The following is a 23,292-nucleotide window of genomic DNA, read 5'->3' on the forward strand; positions in this document are numbered from 1 at the left end:
TGAAATGCTTTCATTTGATTGATTGGTTTAAAATTTGCCCTTAGTTTCTAAATTTTGCCAGTAAAAGTCTGTTCTTTAATCTCCTGAGAACTTTGTCACATTTTCCTGTGCACCTGCTTCAGGATATTAAAAAAACCTAAACCCCTATAAGAAACTTGTCAAGCTAGACTGGGGCTTTACAAGCACACACTACAAATTATATGCCCTATAAAGTACTGTCCATTTGGGGCGGGGGGGGTAAAAAACTCCAAGCAACCCTAAACAACCAAAATAAAAATAATTCAACTTAAATAAAGTTGACAAAGTATTTCTTGCTCAATTCTTGAGTGAAGCCAATAAAGGACTATAATTGAAAAGCCAACCTAAATTTGTTCAATTTAGAGCCGTGACATACTATTTAGAAGCAGTTGTTCCATTTTGGAGCTACAATTTCAAAACGTTCATTAAAATTCTACTTTAATTGTTCTTTAGCACAGATGATGATGCATCTGATCTAGAGTTATACCAATAATTAGCCACTATAAATAAGAAAATATTGCTGCATGCAATGAAACCACTTGTCTTTCACATCACAACTTCAATTTCACAGCAAAAATTAATCTTATTAAATTCCAATCAACTATATATTTGCACATCTATTCCTTTCCCTGTTGGGGCCATCACTTATAAAACACTAACAAGCTACAGTGTCATTGACAGATCAGTGACAATAGAGTAACTGAATTCTACAAGGGGTAATGTTTCAATCTTTGAAGTATTGACCTAAGGCTAGATTTCCTTGAGTAAAAAAGAGTAGAAGAAACAACACCGTAACTTGATTTAACTGTTTCCTGCTATTTAACTGTCATATCACACCACTCAGTTGCAAAGGTGTAAGTTAGCTCCAGTCCAAAGCACGTGGAGCCAAAATACAGCCACAGCTTTATGATTTCAGCAAGTCTCATTAATTTAAGCACACCACTACGGTAACAAAGCTTGGAGCAGAGTGGCTCAGAGTACACAACAGACAACATCTGGCTGGGTCTGCAAAGCACCATAAAAGAATACACACTAGATACAAACAAAAAAACTCCATGCCTATAACTGCACAGGACCTAATTTTATTACTAAAAAAATATCAACTATCAAAGCATTTAAGGACACTTAAATAACGTTTTAATTTTCTAAAACAGTATTACACATACTTAGAGATAAACACTAAAAATATCAAACTACTTTGTAACAACTACTGCATTTTATTTGATCTTACACACTGACGTTCTGCTTCATAACCTTTTTCTGAGAAATCACAACAGTTGTCTGAATGAGTTTGTTCCTGACTCCTTCTAATTGGTATTTCACTGCATGAAACTTTTTGATGGCATCATGGAGTTAGCAACAAGAAAAGAAAGAGGGTGGGAGGAACCAGGTGCAACACTGAAATTTGCTGTCAACAATCTTCAGGTCTGAAATTCTCAGATTTATTTTGCTTTGGAGCTGGTGTATTTTATCAGTTGTGATTCTTCACTCGGGAACAATGACAAAAAAATCAAGTCTATTTTCCTGAACACCAAGTGCAACAAGCAAGAAACCGACATCATTCTTGAATGATTTACTGGCAAGTCAGTACCTGCTTGCTTTCAATTACTCAATCCATCATACTTTCACAGTTAGATCCCCCAAACTACTAGGCATTTGTAGCTTCCTCGTTGCCTCCCACACATTCACCAGACAACTCAAGTTTCAATTCCCACTTCTAACAATCTTCATGAGAATTATGGCTGAAACTTAAGCCAGGAGCTTCCTCTTGAAAACTACTGCAGTGTTGGATTGCACCCATTAGCCACAAGAACTAAAGCAAACAGTATGTTCCTGCTGTTATTCTTCCAGTGCACATGTTTACAACGTTCTTAGCCATCAGATGAATTTTAGAATTTCATGGGAAGACTATAAAGGTAGCTTCATTTCAGGAAAGGAATGAGGCTTCACCGATGCCATTCAACTTCAAATTGTGCATCCTGTTATAGCATGCCTTCACACACCAGCTGAAATTAAGTGCCTCTGATTTATCTCAATAAGCAGGCAATGCTCAATGCTTTATGGTGCACATTCGCAAAAAGTCCCTGTGCAGCACACAGTTCATTACTGCCAAAATAGGCAAAACCTTTTCCTTCAACTTCAGAAAGTTACCTACATGCAAGACACCTGCATCTGCCATAACAGCATATTATTTTTTTGATATGCTCAGTGTTCTTTACATCCCAAGACCCTGCATATCTTTTATCTGCCTTGAACCCAGAGTGACTTGTACATTACCTGTAGGATATGACAACGCAAGTTTTAGCCATACACTGGCTGGAAACCTTGAGTTGCTTTCCATTAAAAGGACAGGGCTGAATGAAGTAATAGATCCTTTCTGCCTATTACTTCACCAGAAAATATATGATGTGCTGTTATGGCTTTCTGTATGAATATACACTGTTTTCTGAAGCACCTCTATACTGGACACCTCACACAGAAGAACAAAGCCACCTTGCCAAAACATTAGGTTTTAATATGAAAACAACTGAAACTTACTTCTGTATTAGTCCCTCACTCATAAGAGTGATCCATAATGTAAAATGTATTTAGACATACTTACAGTTGGACAACTAACTTAAAAATATCCAAGTGAAACCTCTCTACATTCTGATACAAAATTTTAACTTTACTCTGGCAGGAAGGCTCCCTGAAAATCAAAATACACAAATAAAGACTACATCTTTTCTTGCCTGATTGTCAAGATGTTTCACCATTGGACTCAGCTACTTTTTAGGAGCAAGATAAAATTAAAAATAAGAACTGAGTCCTCTATTGAAAGTATAAGCACTTGACAAGATTATTTCCCAAGTGATTTTACAAAATTAACTACCAATTTTGGTTAAATGAAATAACCAGGCAACAAAAGAACATGTAGGTTTGAAGGACGTTAGCCTGTACAGACTGAATGGAATTTTAATTTTTTTAAGCAGGAAATAATTAGTACAGAAAATACACCTAGTGAGGCTAAATATGCAAGCATCTACCACAGGAAAAAAAACCCCTTCAAAATGAAAAAACAAGTTTTAAAGGATTTTGTTCCTTCAAAAAATAAAGTTTTCATCATGCAACACATACAGCATAGTGGAAAGGGATCAAGAGAGCGGTGTTTTTCATCCTCTCCAGTTTAATACAACTGAAGCACAGATAAAGGTATAGTAATAAGGTATAGGCCCTTTGGGTATGTTCATTCTTACTCACTATACCATAACTTGAACCCAGATAAGGGAAACTGTCCTGTTTGTCTATTTAATACACAAGTCCAAAAACTTCGAAAATTATGCAACTTTTTATTATAGAAGACACTAAAGTTTGTTAGAAAACACAAGGTGAAGATGACCAACCTTAAAGACAGTTTACAAAGAGTAAATCAGAATCATCTAATAAAGACAGTTTTCTTAATGTGAGGGAATTCATCTTAGTCTATTAGGTTTTTTAGGTCAGAAAAAAACTAAACAATTTGTATACATACCTTTCTTGTTTTAATGCATATTCTAACATTTTTATTCTTCTCACTAAATCTTTCTTCAAATTTTCTTGGCCCTTTCTTTCCCCTTGTAAAAATGCTATCCGAGCCTGAAAACACACAAAAAAAGAGCAAAAACATATTTTATTCCCTTCTGTACCCAAAACAAAGCAACAACGTCTGTCACATAAGGAAGAAAAGAAAAAGGAAGAAAGAAAAAGAAAAAAGCTTGTTTAGCATTAATTATTTCAGCAAGTCAGTACCAACAAAAGTATTTCTACCCCAGCCATTGAGTATTATTTTCTGTTCAAGATGAACAGGTATTAAAGCCTGTACAGTAACTCTACAAGGCGGCATAAAGAGCAATCATAAGAAACATTTTGATATATGCACACACTTTTGTCCTTACAGCATTGTTAGTGTAAGTTCTATTATATATTTTCTTCCAAACCAAAAGCCATATTAAATTAGGTACACTGCAATTAGCAATTCAGCTTTTAATGCCACCTTAATGAACAAGTTAAGAAATGATTACATAAATTCAAATACAGAATTTACAAATCCATTATACAGGAAACAACTGGTTTATGTATTCACATTTTACTTGCTACTGAAAACAGCTGAGTGTTAGAATATCAAGGAACAATTGGGTTTAATGTGCTGCTCTGTATCGAGAAAAATAATGATTTTTTTTTTCAAGCATCAGTCATACTACCCACCTAATTTAAAAAGAAGGAAAGAAGATTCCTACTTGCCTGCTAACCTAGTAGATGGTAATAAATTCAGCAGAACATACAGGCCATCTCAACTAGCGCAAAAAATTTATAGTTGAAAAATAAAGACAGTAAGACAAAGATGGTTGTGGAGGAAAAAAGTAGTCCCTTCACTACAAAGTGAAAGGACTTGTGTTTTGACTTCTGCAAGTCAAAATCCTAGGGAAGACAAGGGAATTAGCAGATGGGAATACAAAATTTAAACAGTTAATGACATTAGCAGATTAGCCATCATCACAGGAACATCATCACACAAACTCATTTGTCCTCTCTATGACTTTAAATTGAGTGAAGTCATTGAATAACCAATTCAGTACTAGATTCAATATAAAATTTCTGAGAAGAGGGATTCAGAGTAAGGAATGTACAGCAGAGACCACATTGCTCTACCGAGCTCAAGAACAACACCACCACTTTTCATTACAAAAGGAGGCACGGGGGCAGGGAGGAAGTGCACCTAATCTATCCTTGAAGATTTTTGTCAAGGGCGTGGTTGCACATTTGCATTACTCAGTGGTTACAGCCTGAAACAGTCTAACCAGGGTGAGAGCATTCTTGCATCGCTTCTTTCTTGAGCCCAACTGATATCACCGTGTAAGACCTCACAGGTCAACCCTGATTTTAGCCACTCTGGCCTTGTGCTCAATGGTGAACCAAATTAAAATATGTTCCTTTACCTTGCATAAGCTAACTACTGATTTAATCAATTAAAATCCTAGTGAGAACAAGGCAGTTATGAGTATTTCATAAACATGTCATGAAAGCACTCAACTAATCACTGTCACTTGGTGAGAAATAGTAAGGAACCGAAGTGTATGGTAAAAGAGGAGGGGCTGGGGAGGAAACAACACCAACTCGACACCAAAAAACCCTCAACATAGCCAAACAGACTGTACTGATTGCACAGATATGTAAAGATAAAAGGCAGAGAACGAGATCCAGAATCAGCAAACCCAACTATGCTCAACTGCAAGTATGCTAGATTCTAAAAAACACTCCAAAAATTACTCTAATCAAACAAAAAGTTAACAGCCTTCTGCAGAAAATTACAATTAAACGTAATTTCCACTCCTCTGTGGGAGGAGCAAGGGGCCAATTTCACAAGCCTTGCAGACCATCCCGATTATCACTAGTCCATGCACAGCTGTTCCACAGCACACATTAATGAGTTACAAACGTGGGGGTTCTTAAAAAATGTTACCTGCACATACGCACAACAGCATACTACAAACATTTGGAAGTTACTGACTTCCCACAGACTCCATCTACAAAAATAAACTCAGAACTACTTTGGTAGTTATCTAATAAGGATTGTGAAAGCTCCTACGTCCTTTTAAAATAAGGTCTTCTGTAAGTGACGGGCTTCTCTCCTTTACTTTTCTGCCAATGGCCAGCACCCTTCCGTAACTGTCTGACAAATCTTAGCTGTAACTGTTGAGCCTTATTTCAGCCTCAGAAAGGAAAACAATGTAATTGTAACCTACACAAAGAGAGGCATCTACTTCCTAAATGCTCATAGCCAAACTTCTTCCTTATAGAAATGCTTCTGGAGTATTTGGCCACACAGAATCAAGTCTTCATACTTAAAAGGTATTGCCTAGATCTCATACTTTTCAATCAGACAGTTTAATGAGCTACATGATCTTGAGAATTAATATACTACAGAATAATGGTATAAAAAGAAAATTAAAAAATATAATAAAACCTCAAAACTTTGCTTTACAAAAGAGCCTAAAAACCTCTTTTATATAGAGCAGTATTTATAACAATCTTTACAGGGTTCAATAGGCTGAACAGAAAAGTTACCACACAAGAACACACTCTGCAGTTGAGGCCCTGACATTTTTGTCAATATTATCAGACTTCTCTTAGAATTGATTTCTGTAATTGTTTGTATACACGTCTGACTGACTTTGGGATTAATTACTTTTTCTCATTGTAACCATCTCATGGCTGAACCACAACAGAAGCTAGCTATGCAGAAGTTAAGAGCTCAATCTTTAGAAACGCAGAAAATCATTTTAGACTTGAGGAATACTTAGACATCAAGACCTTCAATACAAAACCAAGAACCAGATCACCAAAAATCTGCTCTATAAATTAATCAGCTTGCTTCCTTCAGTCTTGCACTGAGAAAGGACAAGTGTCAAAACTAACCCCTGATACACCGCATGACCATGAGCCCTATGAATTAACACACCTCCTTTTTTGAAAAGCAGTAAATCTCAGGGTTGATAAAAACAAAGTAAACAAATTGCCCTCAGGGGTGCTGAACTTCGGTTCAATGCACAAAGAAAAATGCTCATCTACATGACACACCTTTCACAATCCTAACAAACTCGTTTCCTTTGAAACAGTTCTCAAGATAGATTTGATACAATTTGCAAATATACTGATGACTTAAGACTGTGTAACACAAAACCTGGGAAACAAAATGACACACAACAATTTCGTGCTCACCTTTCCACCCTCCTCAGTTACAACAGAATTCTTCCCGTCTTAAACTAATTTGTAAGTCTCCAGAGCTGATACCAAGAGGAGCAATTCTCCTCCTCCTCCTCCCCTTTCTGTTCCTTCTACTGTGCTGACTTGGCTACTTGTGTTGACATCAAGTCTACTGAGAAAATCATTCTATTTATTTTTTACTTGGTTCTGAATTACATCAGTTTCCTGCTCCTACTCTGTCTGTAAAGCCACGGGAGTAACTCAGGCTGGCACAAGGGATGCAAAGAGGATACTGAAGTAACAACCCCTTTCAGCGACAACATTGTCTTAGATCAGCCTGACCACGATACCATAACCTGCATGTCTACGGCTGAAGGGTTTAAAAAACATGAGTAGAGAGACTAAGAAAGTCAAATACAATACAAGTCTTAACTCTTCTGCATTGGAAATTCAATCAAAATGCATTTTTAAAAATGTATTAGCAAGAACATTTCTTAAGGGCGAGAAAAACACATTCCTTTATAAAGCATGTAATAGTTCTGTAAGTAAAAATATGCCCACTCATGGCTTAAAAAAATTCAGCTGGATTTAGTTGTGCACAGATTCTGCTAGAACAGTTTTCAACACGGGCTAGGACTGTACTTCGGATTCTTCAAAGCCTAACCAAGGCTTTCACTTTCAGGGCAGATTCCTTCTCTTCTACCAGCCTGCTTGAGATCCACTATGTTTCTACAAAATTGACATTTAAATAACTCTGGGCTCCCTCTACACCTTGGCCCTCAGCTGCAAGTAAAAGTACCACCACACCAACTTGCTCAGCTTTATTATGAAAGTGAATTCAGGGAGCTTTGAGAAGTAGTTAGAGTGACACATACTTTGTATTTGTGCAAGGATGCATTAAATAATGCCCGAAACTAGGCAAGATAGAATTCAAGGATAAAAAGATTTACTGAATAGCTTCTTGAACAGTATGGATCCCAGGACAAAGAATCGTCTGGGGTTTAAAAACTACAGAATGTACATAAAGAAAGGAACAAATAAAAATTCCAACATGTAATATTCTACACTTTGTAAACTTAGTATTGTTTTAATAGCATGTTGCATTTCAGACATTCACGCATTTTGTAGTTGAAAGGTGTTTTATCTTTTAAATAGGAAGTCTGACCATACTCAAAACAGTCAACAGTCTTTACCAGAACTCTAGGATCTCAAACAAGAAACTTTCCCTTAAATGATAGGAATAATTAAAATCACTTATTTGACTGATACTCAACATCCCTAGTATGCAATTATACTGTTTGATGAAAGTGTAACAGAAGACTTAAAGTAGTTTACTAAATTACCGACACGTAACTTTAAATTATTAAAAATACTGTATATCATTTGGAAACTCATGTATCAAAGTTTTCAGAAAAAGTTTCCTGGGAAGAAAATGAGGATTTTTTTCTCCCTCATTTTGAAAGAAACTCTTAAAACTTCAGAATTATTCCCCTTACTTCATACAGCACCAACCATGGCAGCATTCACATTAAAATTGCACTTTATTGCTTTAACTGCCCAGAAAAGCCTGACAAACTTCACACTGATCAAATGTATTTCTCTTAGCCATTGAGGAAAAAAGAGGGAAGTTGTTACAGCATTTTGGGGAGGTATAATTGCATATGTAACCTCAAGGTTATATAATAGTGAGGATATCCATATAGGATTCAATAGTCTTATTTTATAAATAAATTCTGACATGCAGTATTTAAAATACTTGTTCAGCATTTCAAAGCTAGTGAAACATACTAAAAGGGAAAAAGAGGCAAGAAAGAAACCTGAATGGTAAACCATGGAAGACTGTTTAAATCCTTCTCTTCCACTGTTGATACAGGAACACTCTCCCCTACAATTCAACAATCAATTCCTAATGAGTTTACCAATACAGGACCACACTCAGAAAATACTTTCTTTCTATTTCAGTCCTAAACATTGTTAACTCTTAGTCTCAATAAATCTACTTTGAAAAAACTCAGCTATATGTGAAGTAATGCCAGCTATGTACTGCTTGAGTTTTGCTTTTCCAAAGTCCATTCAGACTTCTAGAAGGAAGGCAGGAAAGGCATGCAGTATTTTTGAAAGAAGTGCAATACACTGAAACTGCTCTGTGCACACATTAGGCGTATGCTTATCCTATTAGGGCACATCACAAACATCAAAACAACAGGAACATTTTATCACACAATAATACTACTCTAACCTTGATTTTTAGATGTTTATTATGCTGAAGGTGAAGTAGAACAGTTTTAGAATATTAAAAAATACTGGGGAGGTGGAAGATTTGACTCCTAACAGTCATTTAAGGGTGAACACACCCGTGCAGCTATCAGTGTTCCAGTTCCCATTCACAAAAGGGAAACTGAACATAAGTGAGGCCTTCACCAACAGTTTTCAACAAATACAGTTTGAAACTTCCACTCCTTCATAACAACTAAAAGTGTGAGATATAGTGCATTCTTACAGATCCGATTATGTTTATATATTTATTGTGAATGAGATATTCCTTAAATTATCAACTGAGAACTAAAAGAAGAGACTTTGACTACTACAAATAAACATATATATAAAAACAAATCTTTATTTTGTAAATTAAAGTCTGGAAATTCCCTCTCTAGTAAGTTGCACAGTATGATAGATGTCACTGGTAACATCAGGATCATACATGTTTCGAAGGCATATTACTTTTAAAGACCCTGTAGAACAAACAATAATTGGAAGACAAAAAAAATAGAAGCAACACCTCACATATTAACAGAAGATCTTTGCTTCATAAAATAAGCTCAGGTTAAAGATGTGGGGGGAAAAAAAAGATTTTAACAACTAGCAGTTGTTAAATACCAGTGTACATTTGAACATTTGCAAATAAAGAAGGTAATTTTCTACACAGTCTTATGAACAATCAGTCAAATACGAGCGCAGTTACCTACTACACTTAAGGCAGCAAAGCTGTTTCCCAAAGGTTACATTTTTACAGATCTTTTCCATTTGAGCTGATGATCATTTCTCACTCCCCAGTTTATACTTTTTTCGAAGACTCAAGTGATCTGTTTCTGATAGTTTGCTAAAAGCAAATCCTAACCACCAGAAAAGCACCATACTGGAGTAACTTCTGGACAAGAGTAGAAGAAACAAGAAATCCAGCTAGCTCTAAGGAGGTTAATGACACAGCTGACATGTAAGAGGATTTACTCACCCCTAAATCCCCATCAGTCCTGCAGTGCATATGGGGAAGACCAGGCTTGCAAAACTTTCTCCTTTCCTTAACCTGTCCTTCCTCTTTCCAACTCTCACCACATCAGCCACATCCAAAGTTTGGCCTCTTCACTACAGGGCCAAGCACTGTCAAGTTTAATCAGCTTCTGTGACCAACTTAGAGAAAATCCAGCTGTCAATTCCATCCTCTTCTGCATTAGAGTCAAACTTCTAAGTTACAACTCACATTCAGCATATGACTGCCTTCATTCTGTCACTCTTCCTTAGAATTTTTTCACTGTATCATTTTTTTCCTAGGATTTTTACAGCCACTCTCTTAACCAAAATGGTATTTAGAACAGTACAGTAACAAAACTCATACAATTCATAATTGTGTTTTTAAAGTCTAACAAGCCTCTAAACATCACATTTTGTAAACAAAGTAAATCAACTCTCTGTCCATAAACCTGCATCCAGTACAGAGAAGCCAGTGGATGTGAGGGGGGAACAAAAAGAGAGACTACATGTCCAGAAGAAGCTGAAGGCACTAAAGACAACGAATTCACATTCCGGTAGCATTCTCCTCAAGGACTAAAATGTACAAGTCTAAAAACTGAAAACTATAAAACCTTTTTTTTTTTTTAATAACAAATGCAAGTGCCTTGGGAGTTTATGATCCATTGACCACTGTTGTAGTACTGTTAAACACCCAAGAACAGACTTCTAAAATTTTGTTTCAGTTAAAAGTTTACCAAACAATGACCATAGTTTAATTTATAAATTAGTCTTCCTTTCAATTCCACTCCCAGAGACACTCGTTCAGAAAAGTAACCTCGTTCAGAAAAGTAACCTCCTGCCTAGGAATGTGTAAAAGAACTTTCATCTTCCCGAAAGCACATTCTACTCTGCAACACTATTTTATAACATTAACTTCAGGAAAAGTGAAAATAATCTGGTCATTATCAACAACAGACTGTAAAAGAACTACCAAAATGCTCCATGCCACCAAGTCAGAATAACAGTCACTTGCCCCTATATGCCAGCTCTCCTTCTCCCCACAATCAGACATCAGACCCAAGATCCAGCAAACTTTATTAACTATTTATTTAATTAATCAAACCATTTAAAATAATCTGAAGGCCATTAAGCAGGCACTATTTCTTAATTCAACTGACAGTTAACAGGAATGCTTGGAGCCACTAAGTAGACACAAATGCTCATTTTAACTTCAAAAAATGCTTACTCATTTTTATCACCAAGTTCTCTTCACCAGTATCAATATAATTCTACTGAGGAATTACAATCATTCCATTCAAATATCGAATGCCATCATGCAAGATAATCAAACAGCCAAGTAAAACATAAGCAGCAAAAGTAACTCTTACTAGTTAGAAACATTATTCTATGAAGTGTCTGAACACCGTACTTCAATTGCATTTCTTCAGCAGATTGAGTAATCCATGAAACATGTTTGAAAGCAAGCTCCATGGACTTTAAGGTAATCATGTTCCTAATAATAATTTAAGAAAGCTCTGCAAACAAACACAAACTAATTCTCTTTACAATTCAAACTGACAATATAAGTATCCTTCCTCAAAGAACTTCCTGAAGTTTGAGTCACAAAGTAAAATTAATAATCCAAAATCTGTTTTCTTAACAGACTTTCTATGGAATTTTAATTTGTTTCAAATTAGGTTTTCCAATAAATAAAATAAAAATCTAACTGTTCATATGCCTTTCACAGAAAAAAGTTTATACAAGATGTTAGGTGATCACCCATCCCATGATGTGTTTATCCAGCTGTGTGCCGGACACTTTGTCCAGAAAGATCCTGTGAGAGACAGTATCAAAAACTTAACTGAAATCCAAAAGGATTACATCAGCTGGCTGCCCTTGATTAACAAGGTGGGTTAGCCAGTCATAGAAGGAAATTAGGTTCGATAAGCAGGACTTTCCTCTCATGAGGCTGTGCTGGCTGTGACCAGTGACTGTGTTGTCTTTCAGGTATTTTTCAACAGTGCCCAGAATAATCCTCTTGATGATTTTACCAGTCACTGAAGAGAGTCTGACAGGCCTGTTGTGACCAGGGTCATCCTTCTTGAAAACTGGGATGTTAAAGTCAGCTTCCAGTCAATTGGCACATCTCCAGATGCCAGCCAAAAATTAGTATTTTTTTTCACAGATGAAAAGAAACTCTTACTGGACTGTCATTTGGTGAGAAATTATTGCAGGTTTGCACTTTTAAAATCCATTAAGTCATGGTATTTTCCACATGTCTGTGCTGGAAAAAACCCACAACACAGCTTCAACATCAATGACAAAAGTCGATTCTTGCCAAAAATATCAGTGATCAACTCTAAGTATTCCCTCTGCCAATTAACAAGTCTATATACAGCATTTCCTATGTAAATTTTCTATTTTTAAACATTTTGTACATTATTCCAGTATCAACTGCTCAAGAGATGGAAAGCTTGTGAGCACTACCTTCTCTGCAGAAAAACTAATGAAAACAGACACAGACAAGCTTGTGGACAAGTATGAGTCAAGTCACCAGTTTCGACAACCAGTGGCAAAATACCCTGTTAACCACAGATTACATAGTGTTTCAAACACTTGAGAAATACTCCTGGCCATCACACCACAGTGCAGCATGTATTCTGAAAACATTTAGCATCATCACTGATGTAATTTATTAATGACATGTTCTACATAAAGTAATGCTAAAATAATGCCTAAAGAAATTTCACTTAACTTTGAAGTCTCTGAAGTAGTTGTCTGTCCAGATGCAAACTCTCATATTTAACCATGCAACAATAATCAGAGATTCAAAGGAAACTGTTGAATATGCTTTTATCTTCTCTCTATATTACTAAAATACAGATAATAAGGGTGTTCAAGATAGGTCTGCAATTTTCACATAATGCTATGGAATGGCCCCAACTTACAGCACAAACTAATTGCAAAAAACCAGACTGAAGTACAATGGAACCAGAACAACTGTAAAGAAAATTCTTCAAGAAAGGTTACTTTCAATTACTTTGCAATTGTTGAGTCTTAGAATTTACACTGCAAAGATCCTTGTAAATTTTCTTCTACCTTTAATTTTTCAAGAACAGCTTCCAGCCATGGACAGGCACATTCAACAATCCAGCAACAAACTAACAAACTACTTGTACTTTGATACTTGCTATCCATAACCTGTTGAGGTCTCTGCTTTAGTTATTAAACAAAAAGGTCATTGCCTCTCTTAGTAGAGACCTAATGTTGGCTACATTCCATCTATTACAGTAGAGATAGCAGTGGCTTCCTTCTCATTTAACACAGCCATTCTTGAGAATCCCTTACTGAGAACCAAGAAATCCCTTAGTTCACTCAATTTCAAGCGTCCAGTTCTTCACTCAAGTCTGATACATTAAGAAAAAGCATGGGAAGACCATACAAACTGAATACCAGTACATTAGACTACAGAGTAACACATAGCTAGCTGCTTGTGAATCCATTTCGATTACCTCTGTGTCTCCATGCAGAAAGGATTCATAAATTTTTGTTGTATAAAAATTATTTCACTATGTTTTACACTTGTTGCCTGATTATTTCTCTGGCTGTTGTACCAAAACAAAAAACAAGAACTCCAAAAAAACAAAAGATCAAAACAAAACAAAAACACCCAAAAAATATCCACAAATGAAAACAAGAAACAAAAAGCAGTTACCCAGCTTCACACATATATCTATCACACTATTAACACGCTCTCACTGGGATTTATTTTTTTAAGGTGATGTTCCAGTCTCTGTGTCATACCCCTTACATGAAACAATTTTCTACTGTGAATTAAAAAACCTCTAAATAAGTCTAAACCCCAGTGAGGCACCTAATAAGGCTACCTCTCGGACTGCTTTTTGATTTAGCAAGAAGACTGAATTCTAAACAGATCAGTCTTCAAGATGTTATTTCCAGACCTCAAACTGGTTTTATGTCAAATTTTCAGCATTCTTTTCAAAACTTATTAAACAATGGGACATTACATTGCAATGTTCATTCTGCCAGTTCTGCACAGATCACAAAAGAAATCACTTCCCAATTTCTGTATTTTTAACTCCCTTATAGCACTTCTAAAGCCAAGGATCATTCAGGGGTTTATTAATTTCTTCTAGCAGGAAATTCACAGAAGTTGCAGAAGACAACAACTCAGCATGACTATTTCAGTGTAAGTTTATCCTCAGTTGCAGTCGTTCATTCTGTAATTATCATCTCTATTTTCTGCATTCCTCCTAAATGCATAAATCTTGCAAATAACATCTTTGAAACAAAACCAAAAGCAGTTCCACACCTTGGACCATTGCTATCTAAAAAGATTCACACAGAGTTTTTTAAAGTGCTTGGCATTTTTGGGAGTACTTTTTGCTCATAAAAGGAATTTCTTTCCAGTAAAGTTACAACTACAACCAATAATACTAATTATATATACACCAAAAGACGGTATTTGAATTTGGCAAAATTTAAAATATCTTTACTGTCAGCACCATTACATTGGCACATTACTGCATTAACATGAAGTTACTTTTGACAAAGTGCCACATTTGGAGCTTCGTGAGATACTTAATACTAAACAGAAATTAGAACATTAAGCTCATCCTCTTTACTATTATTCGTATTTGTAGTACAAGAGCCCATAAATAAGAGTGAAGTTATACACTTTGTAGTGTGGCAGGTTCTTATGATTACTACAGAGTTCAAAAGGGAGGACAGGAATTGCAGTGCGGCAAAACATCCTCAAGAATATACCCTTCCTCTCCAAAATCAGGCACACCTATTTGTTATTTAGGAATAAAGACAAAAGCATAAGCCACAGCAGACTGTGAACACAGTGATCCAAACTGACCAAGGCTGTTCTAGTGATGAACACTCATGTCAATGCTCATCAGCTGCAGGTCAGTAGCACACATTCCTAAAGGACCATAGAAAGCAAAAAGTAATGAAGTGTTTGAATGTAAGAAGCCATACATATAAAAAATATATATACATATATATATATATATAAGAATAGAATATCACAGAGTGTACAGAGCTTTGCATTAAGGCAATGGCAACACTGACAATGACAAAATTGAATATAATCAAGTTAATGGAATTCAAGTTATGGAAAAGAGTTAAAATAAATGTGTATAATTCAGTGAGGCATGACAGAAAGTTGACAAGGAGCAGGTATTTTGCACCTCCTAAATGTTAATCTGGCTTCCTGGCACAGAACACCACCAGCACTGTCTAATTTACACCGCTTCACCAGGGAGTTAACAGACAGCAGTCCTGCCTTCTACCCAAACAACTTTACTAACCTTCCTAAAGATATGGAACAGAATAGGTGTAATGAAATTGTAAAACTGTAAACCTGTTTAAATGCTTTGCTTAAACTGTCTTTTGAGACTTCTGTTTGCCAAAGCAGGATCCTTTCTTTTCCCAGGGTCCCAAGGTGGATTGCAGGATTCTGTTCCAGCACCCTAGGGTCTCATCCTCAAAGAATGCAAACCATCAGAGTTTCAAGTTAAATACTGGAGTCAAGCATTCTCCAGCCTCTCGCAGTGGTCACGGGCATAAAGGCAAAGGACTTTCCTTGGGTTTTTTTCTTCTAGGAGGAGTACTGTTATGTAGTACATACTTATAGGATCATCAACCTCAAATTTGACAGCAGTTAAGGACTGACCCTATTTTGGGTGAAAAGAAAACAATGTGAACAACTGAAGAAATTTTAGAGCAGTCAACCAATTTGAATATATATATATATAAAATCAGAGAGACCTTCAGGCATCTGAACTTACTGAAATTTATTCTCTGTTTCAGGATCATTTCAATCAGCATTCAGAGAAGCACACTTTTTTCAGAATGTTACAGCCAACACATAAAGGATTTCTGCTTGCACAATAACTTCAAATAAACCTAGGAAAGCACTTCATCTCTCATTAAGTGGAATTTGTTCTGGACTCATAAAAATGTATTTTTTACCTTTTTTAATTGCCAACAGCAGGCTACCTCTAATCAGACACTTTAACAATGACACTACAGTGGATACTGTGGAAGATACTGTAGAAAATCCTACAGGCTGCTTAAATTTATGCTGAACCTTCAGGACTGGTCCTGAAGAACAGCTGACTTCATAACTGGCTCTTAATATCTGTTGGAGTTGCCCTGATGAAGGCAGAAGATATCATTAAACTAAGTATCCTGCTGTGCATGGCTTAGTAAAATTCAGAACAGCCTGAGTGACAAAAAGTAACCATCAGATAAGCAAACAAAGCTCTTGCAAGTCATACATTTGTCCTGAAGATACATCTAATCAGTGGAGGATCCAACTTCCCTAGCCACTCTCTTCATCAGTTAGGAAAAATAAATCCATTATCACCTTCTCCTAATTTCTTTAATGACAAGGATCAAGAACACCCACCACTACCTCAAAACCTACTTTCAGCATGAAATAAATAATTATACCCACAGATATTTCAACCCTCACAAAAAATTCCATGAAATGTGATTTCTCAAAGAGATATTAAATATGCATAGGTATAATTGCAATGAAACTAAAAAGTAAAATGCATGCCCAGAGTTTAAAAAAAGAAGTAATTCTTCACCAGGAAGTGTTATATAATTTATCTGCCACACACCTCTACAGTGTACCTAAAAGAAAACCTCACCAGAGTAACTGCTATAAAATGACTGTTCTGTACACTGATTCTAAGTAAGAGTATTATTATTGCAAATAATCATTTATGAAAAGGCAATTATTACACAGTAAAAACCACTTTTACACCAAGTGTTGCTAGAAGGGAATTATTTAGAAACAATATTCCAGAAAAAGTTACACAACTACTACACTGACGAGTATCCCACACATAAACCTCACAGCTATCCAGGTATTTCCTGTTCCTGTTTTTACATGGAGCTTAATGTAACTCCATGTCCTGCGCTCTTTTATTGTTTTGCCTCCATGAGGTGAATACTGCAAGAAAATTTTACAGAAATGTTAAAGATCTAAATCAAAAATAAAATGGGAAGACTGAGGTTATCCCTACACAAAAAGAAAGCATCTCTGCACACTTTAATTTGGAAGTCTTGCCAAGAAGCCTGTGAAGAAAGACAAGATTTACCCAGACACAGAGAAGAACAGACTTCCAACCTTCAGGGAACAGGCACCTGAAGTTCTACCAGAAGTGATATGCCTGTTAATGCAGTTGACTAAATAGCTATGGAAGCCACAGTAGGGAAACCCTTGATTATGTCTAATTGCCCTCTACCCAAAAATCACAGAATGCTCAATTCAGTGCTTTGAACTTAAAAGGGATTTAACTCTATAAAACATGTAGCTGTTTTCACTGATACCTTAGAAAATGATTAATGAACAGAAGCTTCTGGATTTTTAACTTCTTTTATGTATGCTATTTTATACAGAAAAAAAGGTTGTCATTATTAAAAAGGTATTAAATATTCAAATATTTTATCATGTGAATAAAAACTAGTTATTTGGACCACGATGTACTTCTGCACTCCCAATACAGCAAGCACCTGAACAGTTTGCACAAAGAGGTTTGACAGTTCAGATGCATGCATTGCCCACACACCTCATGGCATTTATAACTATCACAAATAAGAATGTTTACCAACTTTTTACAGCCTACTTCATTTTATTTCCAGTCAGTGTTGATCAAGTATCCCTTGCGGTTTTTAAAGGATTGATTTAGATTTAGTTAAGCTAATTTCATAATAAATACAGAGATTCACCTGTAAGATCCAATGAAATAGCAGTTTATCTATTAATCATATTTACAATTTCAGCTATCTAGAATGCAATTGATAATCATGCGGTTAAAAAGCACTGTGCATTTCACAACAGCAGCATCTGAATTTCCTGCCTTAACTTTGCATTATATCACAATTAATGCCCCTGATATCAATCAGGGTTTGTTTTTTAAGAAAAACAGTATTGAAGCAGCATCAAAATTAGCACTAAACATGCTGTCAAATAATCAAATCAAAGCATTTTCCTGGCCATGGCAGAGAAGTCAGAACTACTTGAGCTTTAAGGTTCCTTCAAGCTCAAATGATTATGTGACTCCATTTCAAAGCTACCTCATTGGTCAAGAGAATATAAGAACATTTTGCTTGGTCAGACCAATAGACCACCAACCTCAGTATGCCACTCGTAACCACAGGCTAACAGGCAGTTCCACAGGACTAGCATAAAACCAAAAGAATAAACCTCACAAAACATCTCAAATCTCAGAAAACTTGTAAATCAGAAAGACAGTATCTTTACTTAGACACCCACCCACAGGAAATCTTCTTCCATGAACTTACCCAAACACTTTCTGACCCAAGAAAATGTCAGCATTTACAACAGTCCCCTGCACTAATTCCTGAAAAGCCAGGGCTTTTAAAAAATACTTAATTTTTACTGTATGCTCCCCAGTTGCTGAGACAGGGATTGTGGCCAACAAACTAATGACCATTCTACAACCCTCATAACCACTTCCACTTGCAATCTATCATCAAAACAAATTATTTGCAAGCCAAAAGGAAGGCAAAGTCTGTTATGAGAAGAATTAATTGTTCCTCCAAGTTTAAGACAGAAACATTCCCAACGTTAGCCCCCATCACCCCTTCAAATCTGCAACAAACTAAAACAAGGAACATACAGATAAGTATTTCAGCAATCGATTCTTGATACACTTTGGAAATGCTGAAGTACAGCATGACTATATATATATATATATACATGGTCTCATTTTGTTCATGATATCAAGACTGTTACATGTGTTATCGGAAGATACACTCCTGTTTTAAAGAACTTCCTGTATGAAATACAATGAGTCTGCTCTGTCATCCCCAGCAGAAAGGGTAGCGGGGAGGCATGCAAGTAAAGCCTGAAATCTATGGGTTTTGGTGGTCTGGGATTTTTAAACACCTATACAAAGAATATTAGGAAACATGCTTCCATAATGTCTCTGAATATTTGGGAAAAAAAGCATTTGTAAATAAGATGAACTAGGAACTTCAGTTGTGTGCCATCAAACATGTCATTTTACAGGACAGAAAATGTATTAACAGTCATGGCAACCTGTATGCACACCTAAGTTGCTTTAGAGGCTGTATAATGTTTAAACCAAAATTGGATATATTTTGTTCTGAGAGTTCATGTTTCTTAATAACTCTTCCTATTCATTAAAGCATTTGAAATTAGCATCTACTGGCAATTCTCTCCCAACATATTCTTGTGTGATTTTGAAGTATGAGAAAATATTCAATGTGGTTTTCATCAAAAATTTTCATCTGGTTTTCAGTTTAGAAAACCTGAATAAACTGCACAATTGAGACTTCTATTCCAGACAAACATTATCAGCCTGCAAGCCCCATGAGAAAGCGGCTCGCTTGATTTTTCCCCCAAAGTTACAAGCCTTCCTATGATACTCCTTCTCTGACACAACTTTATCTTCCTTTACAGTTTCTGTGCACCTCTACAGTGTTTTCCCACCCAAATTTCTTTCTCTTTTATGATACTATGGAGCCACTTACTGCCTTGAACAAATGGCAATTTCTACCAAACACATAACATTCAATATGGACTTGCTGTAATTCCTCTAAAGTGCATACATGTCTTAGAAAAGACCATTTATCTCAGCAAAACAGCTGGTCATTATTGACCAACATCAAGGTCATTAGATTGGGAGATCAAAGTTACATTGCTTCAGTGAAAATCTTTTAGTTCACTAAATAGTGAACAGATTGTGTCCATTACTTGCAGTGAACAAGACACTATGCAAGGCCAGACAGCTCATTTTCAACACAGCAACCAGTGAACTCTTAAGAAGTCACTGCAGCAGCCAGTATTACAAGTGTACTATGTTTCAAGTACTGCACTCCTGATATTTGACATTTCTGTACTTGATAATGGCTTGCACACACAGGTTTGTCTAATGATTATGCTGCTTCACTTCTGCACTCAAGCAGAACAGCATGCACCTAAGGAGTTGGAAAGACAGCATAAAACTATAAACATTTTTGATTCAAAGTCTGATGTAAATGTAGATCTAAGTCTATCAGCACTAGACTTCAGATCCAAAAGGCTTGAGACTCTCAGTCAGTCATTACAACCATGGCATAAAACCCAACCCAACGAAATACCATGTGCTTTATTTATAAAAATGTGTCCCATAGGTGGAACAAAAAAAAGTCGTTACAAGAACCCAGAAAGAATAAACTGTTACTGCAGATCCTCTCTCTCTTCACCATCACCCCTCCATGCAAAGAGCACTCCTACCAGAGGTGCCAATTCCTCCAGTCACTGGAGCTACACAGGTAAAGAAAGGGGGTAGGTGGATAAACCACACTGGAGGTCCATTAATTCATACCACACATAAGAAAGTATCTTCTTCTTCAGAATAATAAAGTCTTCGATTCAGAACACATAAATAAAATCACACCTACTGCCAAGTCCTTTGGTCTTCCACATAGTTTCTATGAAGCATCGGTAGAAAAGTTACAAAGAGCTTGCATTTGCCAGCACTGAGAAACAATGTTTAGAGATTTTTCTGTGATCTCGAAAGAATGAAGAAATAAGAATGAAATTACCTGCACCAGGAGAGTTGCAGCTAAATCATCCCACGCTCACTTCCGTACAAATTATCTACTGTCATGCTATGGAATTACTGTTTTCCTTTCAACCCAGGAGGCCTAATCAACAAAAACTCACACTTGCACCTAACATCATGAAAAACATTTTTATTAGCTTCAACAGACAAAACTGTTCTTTGTCCAAACTATTACAGTTTTACTGGCCACAAAATATGCTGTGACTTCACAACTTAAGTTGCAGAACCAACAAAAAACCCCACAGACTTGGTAAACATCTATCTTCAAAATATATTCACAACACATTCCTGTATCAGTCTTCACCATTGTACAGGCTGAGACCGAAAATCCAAAGCTAATGTCCTCCCCCACTTCTACCCTGGGCTTCCAAAGTAATTGAACAAAACCAACCAAAAACACCCTCGTGCACAGGCTCTGTGCAGCAGCTCTGCTGTCTCAGCCCCATGACATTGGCACACGCATACGAATCAACACATACACAGTCAGGGTCAGAACTGCTACCGTCCCTACACAGACACGCAAAAGAAATGGTTTCACCACGGACAAGAAATAGCAACCACAAACAAATAGCAGCAGAGTTGGCTGGAGTGCATCAGGGAATCTAGAGGCCACGTGGGTGCAGAGAAGCACTTTATCAGTCAGACACAACTTTCCAAGTCTCAGGACTACTGTTCACGTTAGGGTACAGCAGTACCTGGTTTTAAAGTAACAAGCCCATACCTAAAACAAATACAAATTTCAAGGTGGCTTTTTCTGGTAATGAACAGCATTAAGCAACTTATTTATAAAGACAATGCCATAACACTCAGACACTAGAGAAAACAGGAGAAACAGTCAACAGCTCTCCGCTAAAAACACCCAACCATGTCCACCACAGATTTTAAATGCAGCCATTTCACGAGGCTGAAACTGATAAAACTAGCAGTAAGTGAAAGAAACAGTAAAACCTCTTCATCTGTTTCCCTTGGTGGTTTTGGGGTTTTTTAAATTCTTTCCTAATTATAACAAAAATAGTGTAAATTACATGCTTATTATAGAACCAAGAAGTTCCTAAAGAATTGCCCAGGCTCGGGTATCCTTCTTGGTTCTGAAATCCAAAAGTAAATGCTTCGCAAACGTCGGCTGCTGTTACACTGCAATTTGATGGAATGCTACCTCAAGACCATAAACATTCACTCAGTACAAAAATCACAAAAAAAAAGTCTTTGGAAGCAATAAAGTTTGCCAACACATTTTTACATTTTTACTATGTACATTTCTGTCCTATAAAGAAGATAATGGCTTCTGTGAGGATACCTCACATTCAGTGGATTTTGTAATCTGTTCATAAACTGGTAATAGTCTACGCATGGTTTTTTTACTTGCAAAAATAATTAGTAAAATTATCCTTGTACTAAAAGCAAACATTAGTGGCAAGAAATATATATTGCAACTCCAACACTTGCTCTCTATCCCAAAAAGTTATTCAATTTCCATTCCGGAGACGAGGCTGGTATTTTTTTTTTGTATACTGAAATGACCACGCCGCAGACTTATCGATTCCTCACTCTTCTCCGATTGGAAATCTCCAAAGAAGCGAGTCCGAAAGAAAGAGAGAACAGATTCGACCTCTCTCAAATTGCATGCCCGGCTAAGTCTTTTACTTAGGATTTACCTGAACTCCTTTTCCTCGTCCTGCCCTTGCTGGGGAGGCAGGCACTCCTAACTCCGTCTTTTCCCTCCAAAGCCGGAGCTGGCCGAGCTGCAGGGAGGCGTCAGTCCTCCCTCCCAGGCCCGGGGGCTCTTGCTGTCGGTAACCCGCACGGGGCCGAGCAGCCCCGGAGTCATTGTGCTGCGGGAGCCGACCGCAGCTGTCAAGGCAGCGCAGCTCGCCCCGCTAGCGGGGAGGAGGGCGAGGAGGGTCCCAGCCCCGCGCCGCGGCAGCGCCCGCCCGCCCTTCCCCGGCCGCGCTCCGGGCCCCGCACCGCGGCTTGGGGCGAGCGGCCTGCGGGGCCGGGGCCGCTCCGGAGCCGGGCGGGCGCCATGCTACAAACCAAAATGGCTGCCCCGGGGAGGGAGCCCGGCTCGGGCCTCCGCCGGTACCGCCGCTCCGCCCGCCGGACCTCGCCCGGGGACCGGCCCCGGGCCACGGCGACCGGCTCGGCCTCGGGGGCCCCGCGGGCCCCACTCGCCCGGGCAGCGCTGCCCCCGCACTCCGCGCGCGGCCCGGCCCCCGGGGCCAGCCGGGCCAGTCCCAGATCGCCCTCGCCCCCCGTACCTGGAGCTCGGCCCGCTCCACCTCCCAGTGCGCCCTCTCCATCTCGAAGCGAGCCCACTCGTGCTGGATGTAGTGCAGGATCCCCGGGATGGTGTAGTGCTGCGGCCGGGACAGCTCGGCGGGGCCCGCCGCCTCCTGACCGGCCGGGGCCGCGGGGCCCTGGGGCTGTGGCTGCTGCCCTCCTCCTCCGCCGGCTCCGGCCCCCACGCAGCCCCCACCCGACTGCAGGTTCATATTCCCACCCGCCTGCGGCGGCGGCTGCTGCGGTCTCGGGGCGGCCGCCATCCCACCGCCTCCTCCGGCTCCAGGGTGCTCGTCCATTGTCTGCGGGGAGCCCTCCTCCTCGTCCCGCGGCGGGGGCCGGGAGCAGGGGCCGGGGAGGGGGCGAGCGGCGCTGGCTGGGGCGGGGAGGAGGGGGCGGGCCG

The 23,292-nt window shown here is 38.2% G+C and overlaps 1 protein-coding gene across 4 annotated transcripts in view; it reads right to left on the reverse strand.

Annotated features, from left to right (window-relative positions):
• Positions 1–23,288, reverse strand: part of STRN3 (striatin 3) — a 61,471-nt gene extending 38,183 nt beyond the window's left edge. For all 4 annotated transcript variants that reach the window (XM_066188372.1, XM_066188374.1, XM_066188373.1 and 1 more), the window contains exons 1-2: positions 22,868–23,288; positions 3,530–3,633 (exon numbers count right to left, since the gene is read on the reverse strand). In XM_066188372.1, the coding sequence (XP_066044469.1) occupies positions 3,530–3,633; positions 22,868–23,188 (425 nt within the window). In that variant the 5' untranslated portion in view covers positions 23,189–23,288. The remainder of the gene's footprint in view (positions 1–3,529; positions 3,634–22,867) is intronic.
• Positions 23,289–23,292: the final 4 nt, after the last annotated feature.

Source organism: Chamaea fasciata, unplaced genomic scaffold (assembly GCF_029207755.1).
Source record: "Chamaea fasciata isolate MVZ Bird 193981 ecotype frontalis unplaced genomic scaffold, bChaFas1.0.hap1 SCAF_7, whole genome shotgun sequence".
In the NCBI taxonomy this organism is placed as follows: Eukaryota; Metazoa; Chordata; class Aves; order Passeriformes; family Sylviidae; genus Chamaea; species Chamaea fasciata.